Source organism: Myotis nattereri (assembly GCF_964212035.1).
Source record: "Myotis nattereri genome assembly, chromosome: 11".
Lineage (NCBI taxonomy): Eukaryota > Metazoa > Chordata > Mammalia > Chiroptera > Vespertilionidae > Myotis > Myotis nattereri.
In genome coordinates, this window is record NC_138086.1 from 55,162,776 (window position 1) to 55,189,959 (window position 27,184).

The 27,184-nt window shown below is 39.3% G+C and overlaps 1 protein-coding gene across 1 annotated transcript in view; it reads left to right on the forward strand.

The window, feature by feature from the left end:
- The first annotated feature begins 1,434 nt into the window (after nt 1–1,434).
- The window catches only part of TSPAN13 (tetraspanin 13), a 28,594-nt gene continuing 2,844 nt past the window's right edge, over nt 1,435–27,184 (forward strand). Inside the window, exons 1-5 of the mRNA XM_081101773.1 lie at nt 1,435–1,724; nt 20,082–20,249; nt 20,896–20,976; nt 22,106–22,219; nt 24,450–24,563. Coding sequence (XP_080957899.1) covers nt 1,662–1,724; nt 20,082–20,249; nt 20,896–20,976; nt 22,106–22,219; nt 24,450–24,563 — 540 coding nt within the window. The 5' untranslated portion in view covers nt 1,435–1,661. The remainder of the gene's footprint in view (nt 1,725–20,081; nt 20,250–20,895; nt 20,977–22,105; nt 22,220–24,449; nt 24,564–27,184) is intronic.

Consider the following 27,184-nt stretch of genomic DNA (forward strand, 5'->3'; position numbering starts at 1 on the left):
TTCAATTACACTACTTGAATGAACCACCTCCTTCCTGCTGGATCCCTGACTTATAGGTGGCATGTCTCTGAGAAAAATAGAGATTAAACCCAGGGGGAGATGGTTGAAAGTATATTGAAGAAAACATAGAGAGCTGCCATAGTTGGATGAATATGTTGAAGTGGTGGCAATGTTGGTGATGCCCAGAAATGGGAAGAGGAAGACTAGACGCCCCTGCTAATACTTCTTTAGTAAGCCTCTGCCTTTTAAAATGAAAGTCAGAGCATCAAAGTATTGTTGGAGATAGAGGGTAATTTTCCAGATTGGTTTTTGGCATCCTTCTTGGTGTAGACAGGTTAATGTGGAGTACAAAAGCTAAAGAATCAATGGGGCCTTCTTAATGTGGTGGGGTTAGGAGAGGTAAGGAAAGGGTATAAAGGGGAGCAGAGAATTCCAAGGGGACAAATTATTTTAATCAGCTGATATATTTTATTTAGCATATACTTAGCATTTACTATCATATAGTTTACTCAGCATCAATTCTTAGATTCCATGTATGTATCAGAAAATGTCTTTATAAGAACCTTTTTTTGGTAGCAGATTTGGTAAATAACCAAATCTTTTTTGGTTTATTATCTTAGTGCCTGGAACACTGTAGGTATTACAAACGATTAGATTTACTAATATAGATGTCACTTATGGAGCACTTACCCTGTGCCAGATACTGCAAAAAGCTTGACATAGTATTAGTATCCCAATTTATAGGTCAGGAATCTGAGGATACTAGACGCATTTCTACCGTAGACAATAAAGTGATAATTAATTGACTGAGGCGAAGAATGTCATTAAAATTTTTTCAGTTATTTGTGAAAAAAATCTTATTAAAATTCAGGATCCGTAAACAAAACAAAACAAAAATCTCTCTTGATTTTCTTTTGCATGCACGTATTCACAAGTTTATTAATATTTTGCAAATCTCTAGGATAAATCTGACCTGACAAGACTCCCAAGTATCTTTCCCAGTTTCTGAGAGGAGCAGAGATTTCATCTTCTTATTCTTTCAGTCATTCCCTTCCTTTCGCTTTCCTCCACTTCGCTCTCTCTTTTAAATGCTTGCCATTCATTCATTGATTGACTCAGTGACTTATGCCTTCCTTCCTGAATTCAAACAAGGTTTGGTGCTTAACTTTAAAATCTCATTCAAAATGGTGCCACGTCACCCGCCGGGGCCCAGCACCGCGAGCAGCTGTCCGCTTCTCCCGCATCCAGCCCCGCCCGCCTCCTCACCTGCTCCCCAGGAAGCCGCGGCGAGGCCGAGTCACACGCTCCCGCCCGCGGCTCCCTCCCCTGCGCCCCAGGGCCGCCCCGCCCCTCCCGGATCCCGACTGGCTGAGCGCACCGATTTGCATATTCCTACCTTTGTTCCCCGCTGGCGGCCAATCAGCGCGCGGGGCGAGGCGGGGGTGCTGGGCGGGGCTCGGGCTCCAGCTGCTGCGGCCGCAGGTTCCCGAGCGGGTCGCAGCCGCCCAGGGCGCGCCGCGCACAGCTCCCCAGCCCCGGGTCCTCCGCCGGTGTCCGCGCGGCTCTCCCGGCTCGGCCAGGCCCCGGAGGCCAAGACAAAGAGGCTGTTCGCGAGCGCGGGCCAGATTTACCTGCCGTGGCCGGGCACCGCAGAATCCAAGATGGTTTGCGGAGGCTTCGCGTGTTCCAAGAACTGCCTGTGCGCACTCAACCTGCTCTACACCGTGAGTCTCCCGAGTCCCTTCCTGCCGGCCGGGGGCTTTGCACCTGCTCGGGCCGGTGCTGCTCGGCTTCCCAGCCCGGCCAGCGGCTCTCTTCCTGCAGCCCACGCCCCCTCCCCGTCTTCCCACGCTCTGCGCGCACCGGGCCTCGCCTTCGCCCCCCGAGGGCGACCAGGAGCCGACGCTTGTCGCAGTCTCTTCTTTCCCCTTATTGTGCAGCCGCGGTCTTTGTGGCTCGCTGGCCCGGGCCCTGCCACATTGCTCCACCCCGCCCCCTCTCCCACCTCCTTGCCTTTCAGTTATCTGCCCAGACCTCCCCTCTCGCTGACCCTTCTGATACTCCCCCCGGGTTTCCAAAGCCCATCTGGGGCGGGTTAGGAGGCGGGGGAGTGGGCTCGGGTTTGAGGACCGTTTTTTGCAAAAGAGCGTGATCTGCAACTGACAAGGTGGCCCGTGGCCCCTGTGCATCTAGGTCAGCTCTACGTGCTCCGCTGGTTTTCATTGAGGCCACAGAGGAGGTTCGCAGGATATCCGCAGCTTCCGAAGTTTGTTTTGTGTTTACATAAAGGGACGTCTTTTTTGGGGGGGCCTGTTTTGCTCCTACTGGATGCTTTTTCCATATGTCTTCCCCTCTTATCAATATCCGAACTCCATTTTAAACGAAATCCTTCGGTAAATAGGCGAGCCTCCACCCAAGTCGTTTCTCTCCCTGCCAACCAGCTTGGGCCTTTCAGGGCTCATGCTGCAGTCTCTCTTTGTGATTTTTGAGCTCAGTTCTTGGTGAACCGGAGGATGGGAGAGCAGGTTTCCGTTTATCGACTGCGTACCACGTCCTGGGCTTGACATAGGAGATTTTTGTTCATCATACTGACATGCATCCCAGGCAAGGGGTATTGTTTAAATCCATCGGATCACAGACCAGAAGGGTCTTAGTACGTTTACATAGCTGGTAGCTGGCGAGTCAGGAGTAGAACCCAGGCCTTGGAATCCGGATCTTCCCAGAGGGGAGATACTTCCTCTGCTGTCATCATCCCTCCATCATAGAGGCTTGCTTCCTTCTATAAATACACCTGGCGTCTTGCAGCCCCCACCCTGAAAACAAACCCAGCTCCCCTGCAGTAGCAGCGAGCTAGGCCATCTGTGCCAGCTTAGGTTACGTCTTTGGAATGAAGAGGCTGCCTTGTGGTCACCGAGAGGAGCGGGAGGCTGGGTCAGTTTACCAGCACTGGCCCTTTGTATGTGAACAGGACTGCGAAGCTTTGAAGGCAGGACAGAAGCTGGAATAAAATAGGCTTTTTCTGGTTAGTTAGGAATCTAATCAACATGGTCACTCATGGTCGGCTTGGGGAAAACAGTTCTAGAACACCTCACGTGATACAGCGCCTTGTAATCGGAGATCCGTGGCAAGTTTCAGATTAAAATCCACCTTTGTCTTACCTGAAGCTTGCTTATCACGTTGATTATTAATTAAGTAAATGCTGACCAATTCCCCAGGTATTTCCTTTAATTAGCATGGATGGGCTGCTTAGAACTTCAGATTCATCGTTTTGTGCCCTGGCCTCTGCCACCCCCCGAATGATTTAGTCACCTGTTCACCAGACACCTAACCTTATAGTGTCTGTTTATAACAGGAAGGTCTACTTTGCATATTACTTGACTGAGATGTCTGTATATAATGGGCAATATGTACATTTTTAAATCTAATCCTATTGTTTTCAAATTATATCATTTCTACTTGTATTTACTGTATATCAGGAAAGCAAGGAGAAAGGTAATTCTAAAGGAACATATTAAGACTTTTATACCTACTCTAAATTATTGAGCATTAAAGTGTATTGTGTTGATTTTAATAGCTATGCAGTAAAACTTAATTAATTGGGAATTCACAGGACTATAAAAATGGTTAGCCCTTTTAAATCCTAGGCTTTGTAGACTAAAGGATCTTTCTTTAAATGAATTAGTGTCTATTTCTTATACACGGTGAACAAGCTAATATAACTTAAGCAGTTTAAGTTGGAGATGAACGAAAAGTAAAGTAAGGCCTGGAGATGGACCAGGTCGTAAATAGATGCTGAAAGTGTACCAGGGCTATTATTTATATTCTGGATTTTCCCTGGTTTCTCCCTCAACATTTTATGATGAGAAATGTGAGGTGGTTTGGGGGGGCGGGGGAAGGGGGATTTGAGATTGAAGACTTGAAAGACATGCTTTTTTTTTTTTTTTTTTTTTTTTTTAAGGCAAGTATAGGAGGACCCTTAGATAGGTTCTGATCCCACCTGAGTCACATCTCTCACACATGCTCAGAAATGCAGGATTAGGCCTGAAGTCATTTCTGAAAGTGTTTAGTAAAATCAGAATTGTATTAGGAGTGGCAAGGGTAAAGGCCACGGCTTGCTGTGTCATCTCTCTTGTGTTGAAGATTTTCTTGAGGAACTTAGGACTCTACCAGCCAAACTGTCCTTGTACGCAGGTGGCCTGCTAATAAGCCTGAGATTAGAGCAGGAATTCTGATCAGTTCAGAAAGCATGTCACTAAAACAGGTTGGAAGGAACGTTCCCCAAACCTGTCATGGACATTTGATCACTAGACGAAGGTGCATGTTGTCCTGGTTGTTATGGTTTGGTTGTTTTAATTAATAAGATCCTTAGTACTGAGCCACTGTAAATGTTGTAATATAAACAGTTTAGAAGTATGGGAAGAAAGGAAGAAGCTAGCCTCATTGTGCTCCTTCATGAGAAAGAGAAGGACTTCCTTCAGTTGTTCACATTTAAAGAAACTGAGCCCCGGGTGGTTTGGCTCAGTGGATAGAATGTCCGGCTAGGGACTGAAGGGTCCCGGGTGCGATTCCAGTCAAGGGCCCTTGCATGGGTTATGGGCTCCATCCTCAGTAGGGGGCCTGTAGGAGGCAGCCGATCAATGATTCTCTCTCATCACTGATGTTTCTGTCTCTGTCTCCCTCTCCCTTCCTCTCTGAAATCAATAAAATAGTTTTTAAAAATAGTTTTAAAAAAATAAACTGAAAGTTTCTTCTTGAGTACCTACTGTGTGCTAAGCACTGTTCTCAGTCTGGGAACACAACAGTGAACCAAACTGGGCTTTAAAAGCAATATGCTTTTATTAAGTCTCTTTGTTTACTTGCTACGTATGATCTCAAGAGTTTTATTCAGTCAGTAAACATTTACCTACTGGGTGCTGAAAACTGTGGGAAATAATAAACACATACATAGGCAAATACGAACCCATTCTGGGAAGACTGGTCTAGTTGAGATGCATGGAGTGGGAAAATTAAATGCTGTAGATGGGAAGAACTGCCTTCAGGTGATGTAACATTCAGGGGAGATCTTGAGGGTTAGAGAAATTAGGGGAGTAATGGTATGGTTGAATTGGGGAGATGTAGAAATGGCATGGGTCTTTTTTTACACAGTTTTGGATAGAAATACAAATTAAAATTACTTTGGCAAATGATTTATTTTACCTTTAATAGTTTTTAAACAAATAAGTTTGATTGAAAATATTTTGGCAAATAGTGAAAAATAACCTTTAAAAAGTTATACTAGTGACTTGTGGGGAATTTTAGGAAATATGAAATAAATGATGTATTACAATATGTATAACATTTTGAAGATTTATAAAATATCTCTTTGTGCTTCTTAAGCAGAGTAAAGACTTTTACGAATTGCACTGTTGAGATTATATGTAGTTGAGATTATATGTAGATTATATATGTAGTTTTAATTAAGAATGTAAGGAACAGAAAATAAGTTAAAATGTGTTCTTAACAGGAAAAAGGCAACTTCAGAAGTTTCAGTTTTGTGTCTTTTTCCATAATCATTCTTACTTCTAAAATTTTTCCAAGTTATTTTATTGATTTTTTTGTTGCGATTTTTTCCCTATGACTTCGAGTGCTTTAATAAAAATTTCCCCCCAAAATAAAACAAAATTTCCATGCAGCACCAAAAATTATACTGATTTCTGTTTCTTCTAAGATACACATTGTAAAATGGGTAAACATATCATCTTTATCAGATAAAAACATATCTATCTATGCAATTTATGGGGAGAAAAAGCACTGGATTCAGGAAGAATTCAAACTCAAGTTTGAACACTAACTCTACAACTTGTTTGGAATGTAACCTTGGGCAAACAGTTTATTTGAGCTTCAGGTTTTTATTCATTTATGAACTGGTGATATTTTTTACTCTTCCCTTATGGGGTTGTAGTGAGGATAAAATGAGAGATGTGGATGTACTACAGAAAAGAAAAATTAAATTGTTATAAGTGGAACAATTGAATTATCTTAAATTTCTGAATTATAAACTTGCATATTATCATGAAGAAATTTTCAAACTATCAGGCTAATAGTAATAGTGTTAACTGATGCAGACACTAAGCAACCAAGAGTTTATAGCTCAAAATAGTAATAATCTTGTTTGACATTTTAGTGTGTGGTTAGGTTTATGTTATTTTTCTCTCTGCCCTTGTTCAAACTACTGGATGAATTAAAAATATTTAAGTGGTTGCTGAATATTTACTTGCATTTTGAATTTAAAAATGATCCATTATTTACAGAACCTGGAATTTTCACATGATGCTGTTGTGCTGATATTTATAGGCTGCCTTTGTGCCTTTTATGTTTGTAAAGTTTCCCAGCTTTTGATTTTAAAACACAGTGACAAAAATGTGCCACTTATGTCATTTCTCACTTGAAATGAGATTATCGACTTTCACAAAATTTGACTACATAATTTAGAGCAGCGGTTCTCAACCTTTGGGTCACGACCCCTTTGGGGATCGAACGACCCTTTCACAGGGGTCGCCTAAGACCATTGGAAAACACATATATAATTACATATTGTTTTTATGATTAATCACTATGCTTTAATTATGTTCAATTTGTAACTGAAATTGGGGGTCACTACAACGTGAGGGGAACTGTATTAAAGGGTCACGGCATTAGGAAGGTTGAGAACCACTGATTTAGAGGCATTTACAAAGAAACAGTTAATTTTGGGGAAAAATGTATTTCAGCCTATTTTTGTAAAGTGAGATTTGAATATTTCAGTGGCTTAATTTTACATACAGTTTTAGGTGGTTTAAAAGTGGGCCATCATCACTTCAAATACATTTGAATTACTTTTTTTTTTTAAAGTATTTATATTACCTGAATTTATCCTCCAGACTTTCTTACCATACTAAAATGAGTAACCCAAACCCATTTGTAATAATGGATGAAACTCTTGGAAAATAAACCCAAACCCACTTGTAATAATGGATGAAACTCTTGGAAAATAAACCCAAATTCTTTAGCATGCCACGCACGATCTGTCACCATCTGCTCCTCCCATCTGCATCCCTTTATAGATTTCACCCACAGAGAATTTCCCAAATATTTTGCCCTTTCTTGATTTTCTGTCTCTGCTGATCTTCTGCTGACAGCCATTAATGCCTTGCTCTGTCTTTGTGAAGTTACTCAAATAGAGCCTTTTCTTCCTTTAGTCAGATGACTTGTTTCCTTAAATTTTCACTTGAGAATCTTAATACTTGAATGCCACCCTAAAGTAGTTCAGTCAGGATTCAGGCAGAGGGGAAGAGCATGTGATTTTGAAAAAGTAAGTTATCTATCTATCTTTCTCACCATATATATCTTTCTAGCTACAGAAATTACAGCGAAGAGAGCCCATGTTGTAAGACTTTGTTTTACTTTGGCTTTGCCATTGACTCTACCAATGCTCCGTATTGTAGATAGCTGTGTGCTTGCTTTTCCCCAACTAGATCACTAACCTTTTGTTGGTGGACATTATAGCTTCCTGTTTGTTGCATCTTTCAGTGAGCAGCATTTTTTAACAAATACGTTTTTTATTGATTTTTAGAAAGAGAGAGGAAGGAAGAGGGAAAGAGAGAGACCCACACATCAATGTGAGAGAGAAACATCAATTGGCTCTCTCGAACACTCCCCTACTGTGGATGAACCAGCAACCTGGGCATGTGCCCTGACGGGGAATTGAACCAGTGACCTTTCGATGCCTGGGAGGACACTCACCAAGGAGCCACACTGGCCAGGGCACATGTTTTTTGTTTGTTTGTTTGTTTTGTTTTTTTTAACACAGAACCTATACTCTCTAAATATTTCCTGAATTGAATTTGCAGAATTGGCTGCCTCCTTTCACTAGAGATCAAGCATACCTCATGGTGTATGAACATGATAATTTGATCAAAATTAAATGTGGAAGACAACCAAATATTTTAAAACATGAAAATTATCATTGTGTTGAAAATAATAAAATGTAGGAATTACCTTTATCTATCTACTTATAGAATCTAATATGTTTCTTGAACTACTATTTTTTTTCTTTCATTGTTGGCCAACTTTCTATATATTTCTGAGGTTTTCCTGAAACTTTTCCCAACGTCCTGTAAAATTGTACTATAGTTATAGTTGGCTAGGGTTGTTAATATTATTAGTCTGTTGTATTATTATTAGTCTAATATAAATGTATTACCAGGTGAATTAAAATAATTTTCTTTTATTCATTCTCATAATAAATATTGATTGGGCATCAGCAGCAGTGAACAAAACCAAAATGAAACATCCTGCCTTCATGAATCTTACATTTATGGGGGAGATAAATGATAACCAAATAAGTAAATAAATTATATATCATAGTAGAAGGTAAAAACTTGCTATGAATTAAAGTGGAGTCAAAAGAATGAAGAGTCGTAGGGGTGTGTAGGGGAGGATAAGTACATAGTTATATATTGTGGTCAGGATTAACCTGCTTGAATCAAAGACTTGAAGGAAATGGAAGGACAGATGGGAAAGTATTTAAGGTCGAGTGTCTGGCCTTTGGAAGGAGCCTGGAGGAGTATTCCTGGTTTATGCAAGAGGCAGAAAGGAGTGTGACTGGGACAGAGTGATCAGGGGGAGGAGTCGTAGGAAATGAGTCAGAAGTTCTGGGACCGAGAGTACGAAGGGTCTTCAGAGCACTATAAGGACTTTGTGCTTTTACACCAAGTAAAATTGGTGCGTTTGGACCTGATTTTCATTTAACAGATTATCTGACTAGTGAATTGAGAATAGCTTATAGCAGGCAAAAATGGAAGCAGTGAGATCACATGTTACAATTTAGGCGAGAGTGACGGTGGCTTGGACCAGTATGATAGCAATGGAAGTAAGAGAAATAGTCAGATGTGGGGTATATTTTGAAGGTGGGGTCAACATAATTTCCTGATGGATTGGAATGGGGTATGAGAGAAAGAGACAGGTCACAGATTACCCATGTTTATGGCCTAAGCAACTGGCAGGATAGATCTGCCATTAATGGGAATGGGGAAGACTGTGGTGGAGCAGATTTTTGGAGGAAAATTAGGGTTTCACTATTAGATGGGATGCCAATCAGATACCTAAGTGGCGATCTCAAGTAGCAGTTAGACTAACAACAATGGAGTTCAGGGGAGAGGAATAGCTGGAGGTTTAAATTCATGAAGCCATTAGCATTAAGCATGATATTAAGAGTTGAGCCTAGATAAAATAGACAAGTTAGGATAGATGGAGAAGGCCAGTGGTCCATGGATTGAACCAAGGATGCTCTGATAATAGAAGCTTTGGGAGACAAGGAGGAGCCAGCAAAGGAGTCTGAGAAGGAATGGCTGGTCAGGCAGGAGGAAAACCCGGTAGAGTTTGGTGTCCTAGAAGCCAAGTGCAAATTATTTCAAGGAGATAGAATTGAACATCTGTGTCAAATGCCGCTAAGTATTTAGATGAGGACTAAAACTTGATACTTGAATTGATCAGTGAAGTAGTCATTAAAAAGGGCAATTACCCTTTTATTTTTCATATTATAGACTATGTACCCCTCAACAGTAAAGATCTGCTTTCCTGAGTGCCCAGCACATGGCTTGCGTATGATTGACATTAAGTTAAGGAACGAAAGAATCACTGCAGGGCTCTTCTGCCCACAGCTCCACTGCTTGTTGCCCAGACTGCTGCAAAGAAGTAAGGGATAGTGTTGGAAGTTTGTTGGTAGCTGTAGGTACCATCTCAAACTAGTTATCCTTGGAAAATGGCAAGTCAGGGCCCCTTACTTTTGAATTCCCTCTGTATAATTTCCTCTCAGCAGTTATTACTTACTATAAGCGTAAAGTAATCTGCTTGGCACAGCGAAGAAAGATATGTGACAGAGGCCTCGTAGGCTTCTGGTGTCATTTGAAGAAGGAAAATTAAATGGAGAATTGAGGTCTTGGCGTCAACACTAAATGTCTGGATGTTTAGCAATATCTAGATTTATTTATAGAATTTTCAAATTTCCACCCAGATGTTTGGCATTGCAGAAACACGTGCTTCATCACTGCTGGCATTTTCTTTAGTTTCCGCATTAAGCAGAAGTTCAGAGGGATAGGTCAGTATTCAAGTATAATTCCTCATTGGGAATGTTGGACCTTAGAGAGGCAGATTGTCTGTGGCCTTTGTTTTTGTTTTTTTTTTAAGGTCTTTTATTGATTTTTTAGAAAGGGAGAGTGGGGCGGGGGGGGGGGGGAGAGAGAGAGAGAGAGAGAGAGAGAGAGAGAGAGAGAGAGAGAGAGAGATTAATTGAACCCACAACCCTGGTATGTGCTCTGACCGGGAATCAAACCCACGACCTTCCAGTGCACAGGATGACCCTCTGGTCAGGGCTGGAGCCTTTGATTTCTTCCTTTTTAAAAAAATATATTTTATTGATTTTTTTTACAGAGAGGGAAGGAGAGGGATAGAGAGTTTGAAACATCGATGAGAGAGAAACATCGATTAGCTGCCTCCTGCACACCTCCCACTGGGGATGTGCCTGCAACCCAGGTACATGCCCTTGACCGGAATCGAACCTAGGACCCCTCAGTCCACAGGCTGACGCTCTATCCACTGAGCCAAACTGGTTAGGGCCTTTGATTTCTTTATACATGTGTGGATACAGTTACATTTTAGTGGTGTAATCCTTCTACCAGTAAATTTTATTACTGTTCTATATTTTTCACCCTCCACTACCACCACCACGTCTCTCTTGCTTTTGTGCTGTCAAAACATTTTTGAATCATTTAACAACAGCATCAAATCCAGTTTTTTCAATTGTTCCCCATTCCCTTTTATCCTCAAAGTTACTTACTTGCCCTGGTAGAATTTGGATGCTCAGAAGAAAAAAAAAAGTAACTGTTGTAGAAATAATTCCACTCTTTCTTCGCATCTTGTTTTTGAAATGTAGATATTCAGTGAAAGAATGAAAATATTTTTATAGGTTTCATAGAGGAAGAATAATCTGGAACATTACGAGGCTGGATTTCTTCTCTGCAAATATTGTATAGGTTAGGGAATAAGCTTTTGCTGGTCCTTACCGCATTATGAGTGATCTTATGAGTTCTTTTCTCCAGCAGTATATTTTGAGTACCTTTTTCTGTGCCAGGCACTTAGCCAGGTGCTAAGACCACCAGGCCTACATGAGCCTTGATTGTATGGCACTTAAAGTGTAGAAGAATTCCAAGTATGGCTGGAGGTGGGCAAGTGACTCATGAATCACCTCAGAGGTAATCCAGACCCTTTGCATTCTTGGACTTGTCAAGCTGGGATTTGGACTTTATGTTAAAATTAGAAACAAAAGATAGCCAGTGTGGATATGACCTGATCTTACTGGCTTTAAGAAAAAGACCATTAGAGAACACCATATTAGGAACAGAGTTCAAATGTAAGTAATAGAAACCCAGTTATTGCTACTCAGTACTAAGCTTTATTATTTTCATGAAGCAACATGTCCAGAGCAGGTGCACAATTCAAGCATGTTGTCTAGTCCTAGTCTTCATCTGTTTTCCTGCTCCATCATCCTTGGATGTCACTTTCTTCCTCGGCACCAAATTGCATCTGTAATGCTAGCCATCATGATCTGTTCCATACCAGAAGAAGGATGATGCTGTAAAATGCTATTGTCTGGTAAAGTTGAGTCATTTTTTTGGGGGGGGGATGGTAGTGGGGGAACAGTTTAATTGAGGTATGATTGACATATGATAAGCTGCCCATTAAGATATAAATGTAATGAATTTTGACATATACACCTGTGAACCCATCATCACACTCAAGACCTTGAAGATTTCCATCACCCCCCAAAGTTGTCTTATCCTCCTTTGAAATCCCTCCCTCTGCTCCCAGTCTGCAGTCAACCACTGACCTGCTCAGCAGTGAAATTTAGGCTGGAGTTAAATTTGGTAAGTGTAGGAAGGGTGCTTGCAGAAGATGGCCTAGGACATTTCTCTGAGTCATTAATTTCCTTGTTGTTTGGAAAGGTGGTCACAGTGGTGAAGGTAGACAGAGTCAAAGCAAATTTGCAGGCATTTAAAAAATTTATGGTAAGTGCTTGCAAAACAGAGCCTATGTTAATCAGAATTCTTCATGGGTTATAGATGAGCTTAAAAGAATGTGTTGGCAAGGTAGCATAAGCTCTTAAATATAATTGGACACCCAGTAGTTGTATCATCAAGTGTGACTGGATCAAGGAGCTCAGAAAAGGCCAGAATTCTCTTGCTCCTTCTATCATTTCTCAGCTCACCTTGTCTCTGCTTAGATTATTTTTGAGGCTAGATCTTTATATTGTGCAAGATGGCAGAATCAATTTTAATTATCCTGATAGCTTGCTATGCCAGAGGAGCCCATTTTCAAAAATCTTTACATATCCCTGTATTATCATCCGAGAGGCCGGGTGCATGGATGGATTTGTGCACCAATGGGACCCCTCAGCCTGGCCTGCGGGGATCGGGCCGAAACCGGCAGTCCAACAACCTCCCGAGGGGTCCTGGAGTGTGAGAGGGCACTCTGCAAAGTTGCTGTCGCTCAGCAGTTCCTGCATTGAGCGTCTTCCCCCTGGTGGTCAGTGCATGTCATAGTTACTGGCCGGTTGGCCGGTCACTTAGGCTTTTATATATATATAGCTAGATGGGACATCCTGATTGACCCTATTAGTTTATGGACCCATTAAATGGATCAATCACTGTGGATAGGAGGGTGAGCAACTATGATTGATGGGCCAAAATCTTGTGTCTCTGCTGTTGGTAGTGGTAGGAGGGGGCTGGTGAGACACTATGATTAAGAGTTTTACAAGAAGTGTATGAGCTGGGTTGTAAAAGCAACAGATGTCCACTACAGAGCTCACTTCTCCGGGCAGCAATTTATCTGGTTCTTCTATTCCTAATTCTAAAACATTTGGGTAACTCCTTTATTATTTGAAAGGGTTAGTGTAGTGGTTTAATACTGCAGCACCCACTGAAACTGAATTATGAAGAACATTATGCACAATGTACTTTTTTTAAAATTCTATAATGGCATTGCATATATCAACTCAGAAGGTGCAAAAATACATGTTTATTAGTTTTAAACAATTTTATTTGCTAGAGTGAGTGAAAAGGTAAAAGGCTTTTAATCCAGAGTAGAACTTCTGGCTCCCCTACTCCAGGTAATACACTGTGTACTTGTGTGTGAATGTATTGTATGTGCCAACATTTCTAGGTCAGGCAAAAGAAAAAGCACAAAATGAACCTGGTAGTTGACTCAAAGAAAGGTCGTTTGAGTTAGAGGACTTCATTGTTCCTTTATTCCTGACCATACAGCCAGGTTTAATAGGGAGTAAATTAAAGAGATGCTATATTTGAATATAGCATCTCAATCTGGCTGCAAAGAAAAATAAACTACACTTTCTTAGGCAATATAATATTGTCTTTAGTATTATACCTCAGTGTTAAAAATTACTTCGCTGTATTGTTAGGCACTATGATATAATCCTACAGGGACAAAAAATGCACCGAGCAAAAAGTTTCCCACCGTCGTGCCTCTGTGTCACTGGGCATGTCATTCTACTACTTTGATTTATCACCTCTAACATGAAGGGGCGATGAAGATCACTGGCCGCAGCTTTGTGCCTCGATGTTCTCGTGAGCATGGACTGAGAATTGCTATGTCCTTTCCACTAGTGCCCTCTGTTTCTCCCCAGTCATAATCTAGCCATGTGTGTGTACAATGGTTTTGCCTCCCCCTCCTCTTAGGATTTGCTTGGGGAAGCAATGCCAGTTGTAGACACTTTATAATCTGGCTTTGGCATGATTATAGTTCTTGTAATCTCTCCTTGAAAAGCTCTTTTCATGATTCACTTTTCTTTGTTTTAAAGGGAAAACAGGAAAGGTTGGCGCTTCCTGCTCATAAAAACATTGCTATCAACGAGTTAACAGGTCCACAATCTGTTTTTATCAGCATCTGTCTCAAGGGAAGGAAACTATTTGTCATGGGTCTAAATTTACTTTCTATTACAATTGTCTCATAAGGAAACTGTTGTTGAACAAAAGATTCCTGCAGCTTCGGTGTCTACCAAGTTCCAGTGACAAACAGAGGCTTTTAAATTATACACTTAGAATTAATTTTATTGGAAGTTAACAATGGTTAGATTGCTAGTTTGGGAGACTTCATTATAATCCCATTCTCTTAAAAATTACAAACCGACCATAACATAATTACCACTACCCAGAAATAGTTTAATTATTATCTTTAAAGAGTTCCTTTATAGTAGCAGTTAAAGAGGCTAATAATCAAATCTATTTAGTTGCATATCACAAATCCTCAGGTTTTACTTCCAATTTAAAAAGTGAATTATGACTACTTGGGGGATTTTTGTTATCATGTGTTGAAAATACTGGTCACATTCAAGAAAACATTTATGTTGTTTTCAAATTTTAAGTAAAAAAACCTGACATACTTTGCAGGTTTATCAGAAAATGATTAATTAGCTCAAATGAGTTTATGTTTGGACAGTTTCATAGTTGTAGTAATAAATGCAAAATTTGTTGTGCATTGAACAGTTAAAGCTACCTTCTTTCCCACCTTACAAATGAGAATGTATATTTGTGTGTGTGTGTGTGAGTGTGTGTGTGTGTGTGTGTGAGTGTGTGTGTGTGTGTGTGTGTGAGTGTGTGAGTGTGTGTGTGTGTGTGAGTGTGTGAGTGTGTGTGTGTGAGTGTGTGTGTGTGAGTGTGTGTGTGTGTGAGTGTGAGTGTGTGTGTGAGTGTGTGTGCGTGTGTGTGTGAGTGTGTGTGTGTGTGAGTGTGTGTGTGTGTGTGTGTGTGCGCGCGCAGGCGGGTGCGTGTGCTTGGGAATTGGGTATGAGAAGGGGGTGCAGTGGTGTGGTATCTTGTTCCATACGTAACAGCACCCAAGTATGACCTACAGCTTTGCTTTCTGTCATAAACAAGTGGATATGCAATGAATCATTACCTACTGATTTCAGGTGTATACCACCTTTTCAAAAGCCTTTCTTTTCCCTAAATGGAGCAAATGATAGGAGAGAATGAGGACAGTACTTGGAGATGCACAGATAGGAATTAATGTGAAATATCTGAGAGACATATGAGATCTTAATGTAGGTAGCTGTGTTTCGGGAATAGTGAGAACAAAGGCTGAATAAGAAAGCTGGACCAATTTTCAGAGGAAAGCAGCAGCAGAAGTTAAAATTGGTTCTGTTAAATTTTTGAAGCTAGTTTTAATCAGGAAATATTTCATATGCACGGAAAATAATATGCGCTCTCCATCCCATTTCCCATTTTTCTCCTCTCAAAGAAGTTACCATCTTGAAACCAACATCTGTCATTTCCACACATATTTATATGTTTATGACAGCTTCACCTATTAATCAACCACAAAAAATATATATGGTATTGTTTGTGTTTGAAAACTTATACATATATACATGCTTTATCAATATTTATACAGTTTCTTTTCAGATCTTTTATGTTTGAAATTTATCAACTTAATAGAAATGGATCAAAGTCATTTGTATTCTACTGTGTGATCACACCAGTTTATGAATTCCCTTGTCATGGTGTTGAGGTTTTCAGCTTTTTACTATTACAAGTAAGGCTGCGGAAATCCTCTTTTTCTTAAAAAATGATTTTGCTGAAAGCTTATCAATTTTTTCTTTTTTTAATGAAGCTTTATTTATCCTTCCTATTACATGTTTCTCTTCTTTCTGTTTTTATTGGATTTGCTCTGCTTGGCTCTTTTTCAGACCTGCATTTTTAAATATAGTTTTACTTTTTCCCCCATGTTGTTTTTATTCCTTTTATCTTTTTAGTGAGTTTAATTTTACTCCTATTTATTTGGTTCTATTACCTCAGGTTCTTGGGAATGCTAATTCTATTTTTGCATCTCCATTAGATTTTTTTTCTTTGTGTTTTGTGATTTTTTTATTGACAACAAAGTTTTTGTTTTGTTTTCTTTCTTTGGGAATGGTATCAGGACTGGGATTCAGAAGTGCCCCTCCTGAGTCATTTTGGATTTGTTTCTGTGAGTTTTTCTCTCCTAATTTCATGACAGCCTGCAATCAGCTTTTATCTAAATTGCTTGACTTGAAGGTTGCTGCATGCCTGGGCAGTGTACATTCAGACTCTAGACATGGGCATGGTAGTCTTGGCGTTTCTCTTTCTTGCAGAAGGCTTTTTGCAGAGACTGAACAATCTTTACTGTCTTCTGGGTGTAGTGGTGTGGCTTTTCTATAACCCCTTACACTGGAATAAGCTTTCTGGAGGTCCTCCTGTGTAAGGGCCGTAGTTCCACTTCCTAGTTCTTCTGGTTTAAAACTCAAATCCTTCTCCTTTAAGGACTGGAAGTCCTTCCCACCCTCTCCTGGGCCCCCCACAGCCCCAGTTGTTTGCTTCTAGTTCTGACTTTCAGTTCTCCCTTTCTGGCCTGTGGGAATTTCTCACGGTTTCTCTGTGCTCAGCTATATGTTTAAATTAAATGTTACAGCCTTCCTCCATCTCTTAAAGTATCCGTAGCAGGAAGGATTCTGTGATGACATGGGGGCCCACCTGATAATCCAGGATAAGATCCTAATTTAGTCACATCTTTTGCCATATAAAATACTCTTTATTCTGTTGCTATGTAAGGTAATATTTACAGTGTGGATGGACATTTTTCAGCCTGCTACCTGCTCCTTTACTGTATCTTTGGCCTCTTCTAGCTATCTGAATGTTTTGGATTATTCTCTAAACTCTGACCCATCTTTAGAAAAATCTCTGACATCGCAATTATTTGTAGGGACTTGTAAGTTTTCATTTTCTCCTGCACTGATTTCTAGAACGAGAGTCCACAAATTACAGCCCACGGGCCACATCCATTCCATTGCCTATGATGGAATAGCCTGCCAGCTGAGAATGGTTTTACATTTTTAAATGGTTGAAAAAAATCAAAGGAAGAATATTTTCATTACACATGAAAATTACATGAATTTACATTTCACATCTTTAAGTGAAGTGTTCTTGGAACCTTGCCCTGCTCATTTATGTGGATATTTTCTATTGCTACTTTCCTGTGACAGCTGAATAGTGATCCACAAAGCCAGATGGAAATATCTGCCCCTTTACAGAGAAAGTTTCCAACCTTTGTTCTAGTCGGGATGTCTTGTCTTTGGCTTTAGGGAACAGTGGACATCAACTGTTGGTTGGTGAATATTTAACTCGTGGTCAGAACTTCATTAATATAGTAAGGATTTGGTATGAGTCCCAAAGGATTCTTTAAAACTATAGGGTTGGAAGACTTTTAGGTATCATATCATTCATGCTTCACAACTTTTTGTCTCTAAGACTCAAAGAAAGATAGAGTGATAGTCCTGCCCCTGAAATTAATTGAATTAAGACCCAGAGATCATATCCAGGACTTGAAGTTGGCGCGTGTGCTGGTTAATTTTATATGTCAACTTGGCTAGGCTCTGATGCTCAGGTGTTTGTGTAAGCGCTAGTCTAAATGTTGCTAGATGGTATTTTTTAGATGTGATTAACATTTACATTCAATTGATTTTAAGTAAAGCAAATTATCCTCCATATTGTGGGCCTCATTCACAATATTAAAAAAAAAGAAAGCATTAAGAACAAAGACTCAGGTTTCCTGAGGAAGAAGGAATCCTGTCTAAAGACTGTATCATAGAGATCCTACCTGCATTTCCAACCTGCCACCCTGCCCTATAAACTTCAGACTTAACAAGTCCCCACAATTGCATGAACCAAGTCCTTAAAGTAAATCTCTTTCTAAATGTATATCCCATTAGTTCTGGTTCCCTGGAGACCCTGGCTGATACAGCAAGGCACCTTGATGTGTGGACCGTCTTCAGTGTTTGGTTCGATGGTGCAGGAACGATGCTAAGCGTAGCCCTCCCTCCTCACTGAGGTGAGGCCTGTCCCTGCATCCTCTCGCCCTTCTTGCTTCACACCTTCTTCCCGTTCTGCCTTTTTCACCTCGTGAAAGGAAACGTGCTATATTTGGATGCCACAGAGTCAGAAATAAGCTCACTTGTGATGGGGCAGAGAGGACTTTTTCTCAACCCAAGGTGGTTTGAAGTGCTGAGAAGATTGTGAGTAAAATGATAAAAATGAGAAGCAAATGGACCTGCTGATAGGAAGCCGTTGAGAAAATGAGAAGGACTTGCACATGTCTGGGTAGCAAAATCTGTGAGAATATTTTCCTCCCCCTCTCCTTCTAAAAAGAAAAGCTTTCTGTGTGAACTAACTGCCCTGGAAGAGAAGTCTGTGTACTCCCATAGCTGTGTTTGTCATGCTTCTGATAGTTACTTTTCTTCTCAAGTTTTGCTTCTTTATAACAAATGGATAAAAATACAAGTATTTGTACTGTTTGTCAACATTTAGGAGTTTGACTTGTATCTCTACATGTGTGCGAAGTTTTATATGCCAAGTCATTTGAAATTTGTGACTAATAAACTATGATCATATGTATCAAAAATTATACATTTGAGTATAAAAAGACTCATTGGAATAAGTGGTGATTTATTTTTTATTTCGAAAGTTTTTATTAAGCCTTGAAATGGTGCTAAAAATATTACATTTTATTCATTTTGATTTCTCCCAACTGGGTTTTATACTATCAACTTGTTCCAGGAAATGGTGGACTCTCCACTGAATTGAAGATCCTATCTCATTCCTGTTCTCTCACCCCCATCTTTCCCACAGAGCTGTCTAAGCTATATCTTCCATCAGCTAATTACAATCTTCATATGCATGCTATTTATTTACATGTTATTTTAAAGAAATAATTGTAACTGAGTTTTTTAGGTAATGACCGATTTTTGAGGCATGTGTTCTCTCTCTTCACTTGGTTTAGTTTTATAATGCACAAAAGTGGGCAAAAGTTGGTTTACAGTTATTCATAAGGAAAAAGACATGCAGGTTAAGAAGAATACAGTAGCTTTATGAGCTCAGAAGAATGTCACAATGCAACTGTAAATCTACTTCTGCCTACTCCTGTATAAATAAAATTATTGGAATATAAAATAATTTATACTCAGAATGCCATTTTTACTCTGAATACATAAAGTCTCTTATATTCCTTTCATCCGGAAAGTTCTAACGGTTTCTCTCCATACAGTGGGCCCTTGAATAATGCAGGGGTTGGGGTACTGACCCCCAAACAGTTAAAAATATACGTATAAGTTTTGACTCCCCTAGAACTAAACCACTAACAGCCTACTGTTGACCAGAAGCCTTACTGATAACATAAACAGTTGATTAACACATATTTTGTATGTTATATGTATTATGTACTGTATTCTTACAACAAAGTAAGCTAGAGAAAAGAAAATGTTAACAAGAAAATAGTAAGGAAGAGAATGCATTTGCAGTACTGTAGGTATTTATTAAGAAGAGTCTTTGTGTAAGTGGGCCCACACAGTTCAAATCTGTGTGTTGCTCAAGGGTCAAGTGTATATGAATTCTAATAGAATAGGTAATAGCACCTAAAGCACTTTATTTCAGCAACAAGTCTGTGAGAAACTTTTGGTTGTCCCCAATGACCAGGTTCTGTGATAGGTTCTGCGGAGATAAATGAAGAGATGGAAAGATGAGGGGGAGGCTTATTCTCAAGTTGCCCAGAGAAGAGTGAGATTAATTTAGTTTGTTGGGGAGTTGGAAGGCATGACAGGGAAGGGTGCAGTCCAGCTGGAAAGATACGTGATTTCCATGTGAAGCAATCAGTATGTTAGAATGAAATGTATTGGTGTCTAGAAGCTTTATATGTGCTATTATTTCAAAAACTTAAGTAGAAATTAGTTAGACTTAGTATAAACCAGAGGAGGCTCCATAATAATTTTGTAGGTTATTGTTAGCTTTTTTTTTAAAGCATGCCTGAGGGTTGATATAATTTGCTAAAACAATACTATCAACTGAGATCTTGTGTGCATTCTAGTATTGAGTATTAATCATTTATAAGAAACTAAGTGGGTGCCTGAAAAATGTTCTTGATATTATAATATCAAATTGATGCTATTCCCTCTCTCTCTTCTCCCTTTTTGTTTGCGTTTGCAGCTGGTTAGTCTGCTGCTCATTGGAATTGCTGCATGGGGCATTGGCTTCGGGCTGATTTCCAGTCTCCGGGTGGTCGGCGTGGTCATTGCAGTGGGCATCTTCTTGTTCCTGATTGCCTTAGTGGGGCTGATCGGAGCTGTGAAACACCATCAGGTGTTGCTCTTTTTTGTATCCTTTCTTAAAAGAGGATTTTTACTCCAGTTGGGTTTGTTCTTACTTTTATCGATTATTCTTTAATCACTATGACTATTTAAATTATCATTAGGAAATTGTCAGAAACTCCTAGCAAGCCCCATAGGCATTTGTTCAACGAACATTAGGAGCATTTCTTAAGGTGAAATTATTGTGTATTTGCATATTTCCAGTATCTGCTTTGCATATCATGAAGAATATATTTTGCAAGTTCACTATAGTTCTGTTTATGTATCGCAGGTTCAGTTATACTGAACTAATTCAATAACTTCTTAGCTTTTTCCAACATATGAATATTTGGTTGAGAATTTTACAGTGATATACTGTATATGTTTACCTATTCCTATTTTATATATGTAAGAATTTAAATCTCAATGAAATTCTTATAGGTCGGCTTTTAGTTAAATAATTATCATTGCTGTCAATATTTTTCTATATGAACTTGCAACTACAGTGTATTATCAAAATAATAATAATTATGTGTATTCTATTTAAATTTTCTCTAATTGCCATTTGTTCTGCTTTCTGGCTAAATTCCTTCCGGTACATTCTAAAGTTGTCAGTACCTCTGTTTGATGTTGTTTTAACAGTGTCGAGAAATAACCTTAACTTGAATTCTCAGTACATGATCATTCTCTTACTTGTATTTATTGTTCAGTTTTCTGTATCGTGTGCTTGTTTAGCCCTGAACGAGGAGCAACAGGTAAGCAAAGACTTTTCCCATTTACTTTATTATGCCACATAGTATGTGTAGGAAAAAAGGGGAAGGAATAATTGAAAAATAATCTCTTCTTACACAAAATGCCATTGCACTTGATATAGCTAAAATATTTTGTTCCTGATTGCATCAGTCCATTGATTTTCAACCTTTTTCATCTCAGGGCACATATAAACTAATTACTAAAATTCTGCGGCACCCTAAAAAATATAATTTTTGCCTATCAGACAAAAAAAAGTATAGTTTTGATTCACTCACACCAGATGGATATTGTTGTGTTGGCTGTTGTTATTTTTTTATTTGGCAATTTAAGGGAAAAGAGGTCATTGTCGCTGATAAATAGTCAGGTATTGCATGTTTTGAAAATTCTTGCGACGTGCCAGTTGAAAATGACTATATTAGTGGGGCTGATTGGAACCCTAGAACTGTTGCTGTATTTTTGCATCTTTTAAAAGGATTTTGCCCCACTGGGTAAAAAAGCAATAACGCTAACAGATGTTCACCCATTCTTTCCTCACCATTATGCAGTGAAACATTTACTCCAGAATGTTTATGGTTCCATTCTACAATTAATCTTTTCAGAGTACTTTGTAGAAGCATATGGTCTCAGTCTTGGGGCAATGGAAAATTTTTCTTATTATACTCTGAGGATTATGCCTTTCAACCAACCGGTTCTTTTAAATTGCATGTAAAATTTAAGAGTTTTTATTCTTGGGATAGAAACAGTGCCTTAATTTTTGTTGCAGATTGAAGTATAACCCTTTGAAAAATTTTAAGGATCTTCAAAAGAATATTTATTTTAAGTCAAGGGTGGGGTACCTTTTGCTGCCCAGGGCCATTTGGATATTTATAGCCCATTTGGATATTCATGGGCCATACAAAATTATCAACTTAAAAATTAGCCTGCTCTATTTGGTCAAACATTTAATTAACTCACCCCTAATGCCTTGGTAGGGCCAGACCCAATGATTTCATGGGCCTTATACAGCCTACAGGCGGGACGTGCCCCACCCCTGTTTTAGGTACATGCAGTATTAAAAATTGCAGGCTGTAGATTTATACATTTTTTTCAGGGATGACACATTTTAATGTGTATGTTCAATGGCTGTTCTAGGGTCAGCTTCTGGAAGTTGGTTGGAACAATACAGCAAGTGCTCGTGATGACATCCAGAGAAATTTGAACTGCTGTGGGTTCCGAAGTGTTAACGCAAATGATACCTGTCTGGCTGTAAGTACAAAGTATAAGACATTTTTTGGAGACAATACTACATACATATGAATAATGACGAACATAGGAGAAATGGACTTTCTCATGCTGAATTGTATTTTAAAAATGCTTTGCATGTGCCTAAATTATATGCCATGTATCATTTGTCCTCAAATATCTACTGAGATTGCTGAATACTCCAGGGTCCTGCTAAACACAGATGCTTTTAGGCCTTTGCCCCTAATTCTTTCTTATTCACCTCCTCCTAGAACAGGGTGTGAAAGGGAAATAACAGCAGATCAGCCTTAAAGGTCAGAGGAGGCGTCTAAATATGTTTGGAAAAATATCGGGGTGGTAGGTGGGCTATGCTAAAATGGACTTTTTAATTACTCCCTCTGTCCCATAATAATAGTAGCAGTTGATGAATGTAATTTGTCCCATAATAATAGTAGCAAAAGAAAATAAATATAGAACGTAACATTTATTATCAAAAAACTAGATTAAATTAAACAATAAATTAAAAATAGTACTCCTGATTTTTATTTTGAGTGTTCAGATAGTTTCTGGATTTTTCAATAATTTCGTTACTGCATTTTAAACTTGTAGGCAGGATCCCTTGGCTGCGAAGCTTTGCTTTCCCTGTGTGCGTGAGCTTAAAGTTATTGGAGCCATCGTTCTTCATTGCTTCCAGCATAACTTGTTGAAGTGACAGAAACGTATTATCCAGTATTTCGGGAGAAATATTATCAAAGGCTAATATGGTGCCTCTTCTGCTGAGAGGAATATGTCCAAGTTTTTCAAGTTTTTCTCCATAATCTTTGCATTTATGTCCACAGTTTTGTTTTTTCAAAGAATCAGCATTAGCATAAGATTCTCCTTGACAATTATTTTCGGAAGCACGTTTCCAAGTTCTTGATATGGTCATTCTGTTGCACTTAAATTGTTTTGCAGCTAACGAAATTGCACCTTTCTGCAACTTTTCCTTTTTCTTTTGATCCTTCAAGAACTGGACATTCGCAACTCGATCTTTGCTTGAAAACTCTCTTTTTTTCAATCTTACTTTTACAATGGGTTGATATTCAACTGAAATAAAACAATTGATTTCGATCAGCGGATGAAATTAGAAAAATAGTTATAATTCATAATAATTAGATTAACCTAAAAATTGAAAGATGTGTCAAAACAAATGACAGATGTCATGAAACATTGATTTTGATCGAAGGCTTCGCAATTCTGCGCTACAACATAACTTATAGCTGCATTCGCCAATAATTCCTGTTTAAATACTCACTTGCTACTATTATTATGGGACAGAGGGAGTACTAAACATCCTCAGGGTGGAAGGCACATGGAACTGTCTTTTTCCCTCCCTTCTTCCCCATCACAACTTCTCGCTTTTTCTTTTTGGGAGCTGAGCTAGTGATGGACCAATGAGAGCCACCCTTCTGTCCAGGCCAGCCCCAGTACCACCCTGATCCTGTATGAGGATGGACTTGGAGTTTGGCTCTCTTAGAACATTCACATGTGTTTATATTTGGGGGAAACTCCTATTACCACCCCTCTGAGCCCTGAGCTTGATATGTCCTCAATGAGGTTTTTTCTGTGGAATTATTATTATTTTTTTTTTATTGCTGTGTACTATGTCATCACAAATTTAGTGGCTTAAAACAACACCCATTTATTATCTAAGCTTCCATTGGTCAGGAATCTGGGTATGACTTCACTGGGTCCTCTGCTCAGTATCTCACCAGGATGAAATCCAGGTGTTGGCTGGGGCTGCAGTCTCATCTGAGGCTGGGGTCCTCTGCCAAGCTCAGGAGATGTTGGCAGAAATCAGCTCCTGGTGATCGAAGGACTGTAGTCTTGTTTTTTTTCTGGGTGTCTCTCCACTTCCAGAGGCTACTCTCAGGTCTGACTGTGCAGCCATCTCATGATGTGGTGGCCTCAACGTCGGCATGGCGATCTCTCTGTTCTGTGAAGACAGTTACTGATGTAATGCAACATAAACACGAGCCTGACTATCCATAGTATTCAAACACCCCATCCACACTCAAGAGGGTGATCCTTCAGGGCGTGGGCACTGGGAGGGGGAATCTTAAGAGCCGTCTTCGAATTTCGGATGCTACTGAAGAACCAAGGCCCCAAATGGGATAGAATTCTCCAGGCATTCACTTATTTTTGTGGGTGTAGTTTTTATCTGCTCTGTATGAATGTACTTTGAAACAGAAGTTCTTCTCTTTACTTGATTCAGAGCTGTAAGACAAGCGGCCACTCCTGCTCACCGTGTGCTCCGATAATAGGAAAATATGCGGGAGAGGTTTTGAGTTTTGTCGGGGGCATTGGCCTGTTCTTCAGTTTCACAGAGGTACGTGCAAATGACTCGGTGCCTTCCCTCCTTTGTCATACGGTTTCTTGTTGTATATGGCATTTTACCTTAACATGTCACTTAACCTGGCCAGTGTGGCTCAGTTGGTTGAGCATAGTCCCATGTACTCAAAAGGTCCCTGGTTTGATTCCTGGTCAGGGCACATGCCCTGGTTGTGAGCTTGATCCCCAGTAGGAGGCAGCCAATCCATGTTTCTCTCTCCTCCTTTCCCTTCTGTTTAAAATCAATAAAAACATATTAAAAACAAAAACAAACAAGAAAACACGAACTTTAGTCATGAGAACTTAATGCAGATGCAGAAAAACTGGAATGAGCATTCTCTGCGTACGTCACTAACCAGAGTTCTGCTGCATGGTTTCTTTATATCTGGAAATTTTTTGAGAATTTTTTTCTTTTGAGCAGCTCCGTTTCTTCTCATCAGATTACACGACCTTCAGTTATGCCTATTTTCTTTAAACTGGGCTAGTTTTTTTAAAGAACAGTTTTGAGGTCATAGCAAAATTGAGAGAAAGGTACAGAGGTTTCCCACATACCCCTTGCCCTATATATATGCATAGCCTCCTCCATTATCACTATGACTCACCATTACTGATACATTTGTTACAGCGAATGAACCTACAATGACACGTCATAATCACCCAAAGTCCATAGTTTATATTGGGGTTCACTCCGGATATACCTTCTGTGGGTTTGAACAAATGAATGACACATATCCATCATTGTAGTATCTTACAGAGTATTTCCACTGCCCTAAAAATCCTCTGTGCTCTGTCTATGCATCTCCTCTCCTACTGTTTTTTAAAAAATTAAAATTTTTAAGAACTTGTCAAGAATATAAACTCATGAGTCTTAGATTTCTAAAGTGTTCTTTCATGGAATCCTGTTCTATACTTTATATACCATGTCCTTTAGAAACCCAGGTAGAAATTTTAATAATAATTTATATAACCTGATATTTTCTGGATAATGAATATTTTATAGGCTCTGTCAGTTTAAACTTTTTAAAATTTTATTCAGTATTTCACAGAATCACAGATTCTCAGAGTTTCAAGGGATGAGGCTAACTGATTGATGATGTCCTATCATAGGTGAAACAATGATTTGATTCGAACTATTAATACTTGAAAATAAATTTAAACTACCAAAGAAGCATTGATTTAGAATCTGAAAAAAAAATTATGACAACTAGTACATGTTCTTTGTTAGAAGCTTTAGAAAATACAGAAAATTATGAAGATGAAAGATTAAATATATCTACTAACTAAAATGACCTACTCAGAAATAGTGAATATTTCTATTTTGGCATATTTCCTTTCTGCCTTTCTATATTTATACTTAGTAGAATGAGTATAGGTTTATTCCTGCATACTCAACATTTCTATGTTATCAACAACACTCTGGCAACTCACGGTTACTGGGTGTAGGTTCCAGAGTCAACCGAGTTCACCATTAGGGCAAGTCATGAGCATGTTTGTAAGCTCAAAACCCTATTGATTCTAACTTAGATCTTGTTGCATTTTGGGTGTAGCCTACCTTCCAGGCTCTCGTCCTGGGGATTGTGGGAGGAGCTACTGGTTCAGCACTGGGGCAAAAGAAGGGATTGGCCTGTTTCCTCACTTAAAGCTGAATTGGAAGGATTCAATTCTGGTATAATATGGCTCCAGATTATGAGTATTTTTACTCAACGGCTTTGTTTTCCCAAAGGACCATAGCTTACACAATCGGCATATATCCAGGGATGATAATAAGAATATTTAACAATCTCAGAATTCTAACCAGAAGGTCCCCGGGTGCCAGTGCTTCCGAGGCAGGGTCAGGGAAATGATGCTGGGGCAGGTTGGGAGGTGCCAGAGAAGTAACTGTTTGACAACAGGGGGTGTAAGTATTGTCAGTATTGTAGTAACCAGCATAGCTGAAATATAGATGAAATGTCACCGGGAGAACAGCCAGTTAACACATCAGATTCTCACATAAAACCACAAACTCGATTAAGAGCATGGACTCCAGATTGGAACCCGGTTCTGCCACTTAGGACCTGTGTGACTCTTACCCACTATTTAACCTCTCTGTGCCTCAGTTCCCACACTGGTGAAATGAGGAGAATGAGAGTGCCTACCTTTGTAGGGGTGTGGGGAGGAGGGTATGAATTTGTAGAACAGAGCCTGTCACAAAGTACTCTTAGTGTTTAAGTAAATTCCCTTTCCCCTGGTCATGCAGACTTCACGCCAGACATTCCGTTCTTTAAATTAGGCTTATTTTTTTTTATTCAATTCATAAAGCATAGTTCCATAAGCCCCCATGCGTTGTACTATACACATGGCCAGTCGTGATTATACAGCAGCTCAGCAATTATCATTATGGTAAATGGAGAAAATTTGGGACTTACCATGATTCTCCAGAAGTAATTTAAGGAACTAATGAGTAGTTAGGAAATCAGATAAACAAAATGTAGATTAAAAGTTGGCACAGATAAAAAGTGGGAAATATAATTTGAAATTCATTTTGCCCCTTAAAATTTTGTATTTTTTTTTCCAAAAAAATTTGTATTACTTGGTAACAGACATTTGGTAACAGAAACAGAACTAACACATTTTTAAATT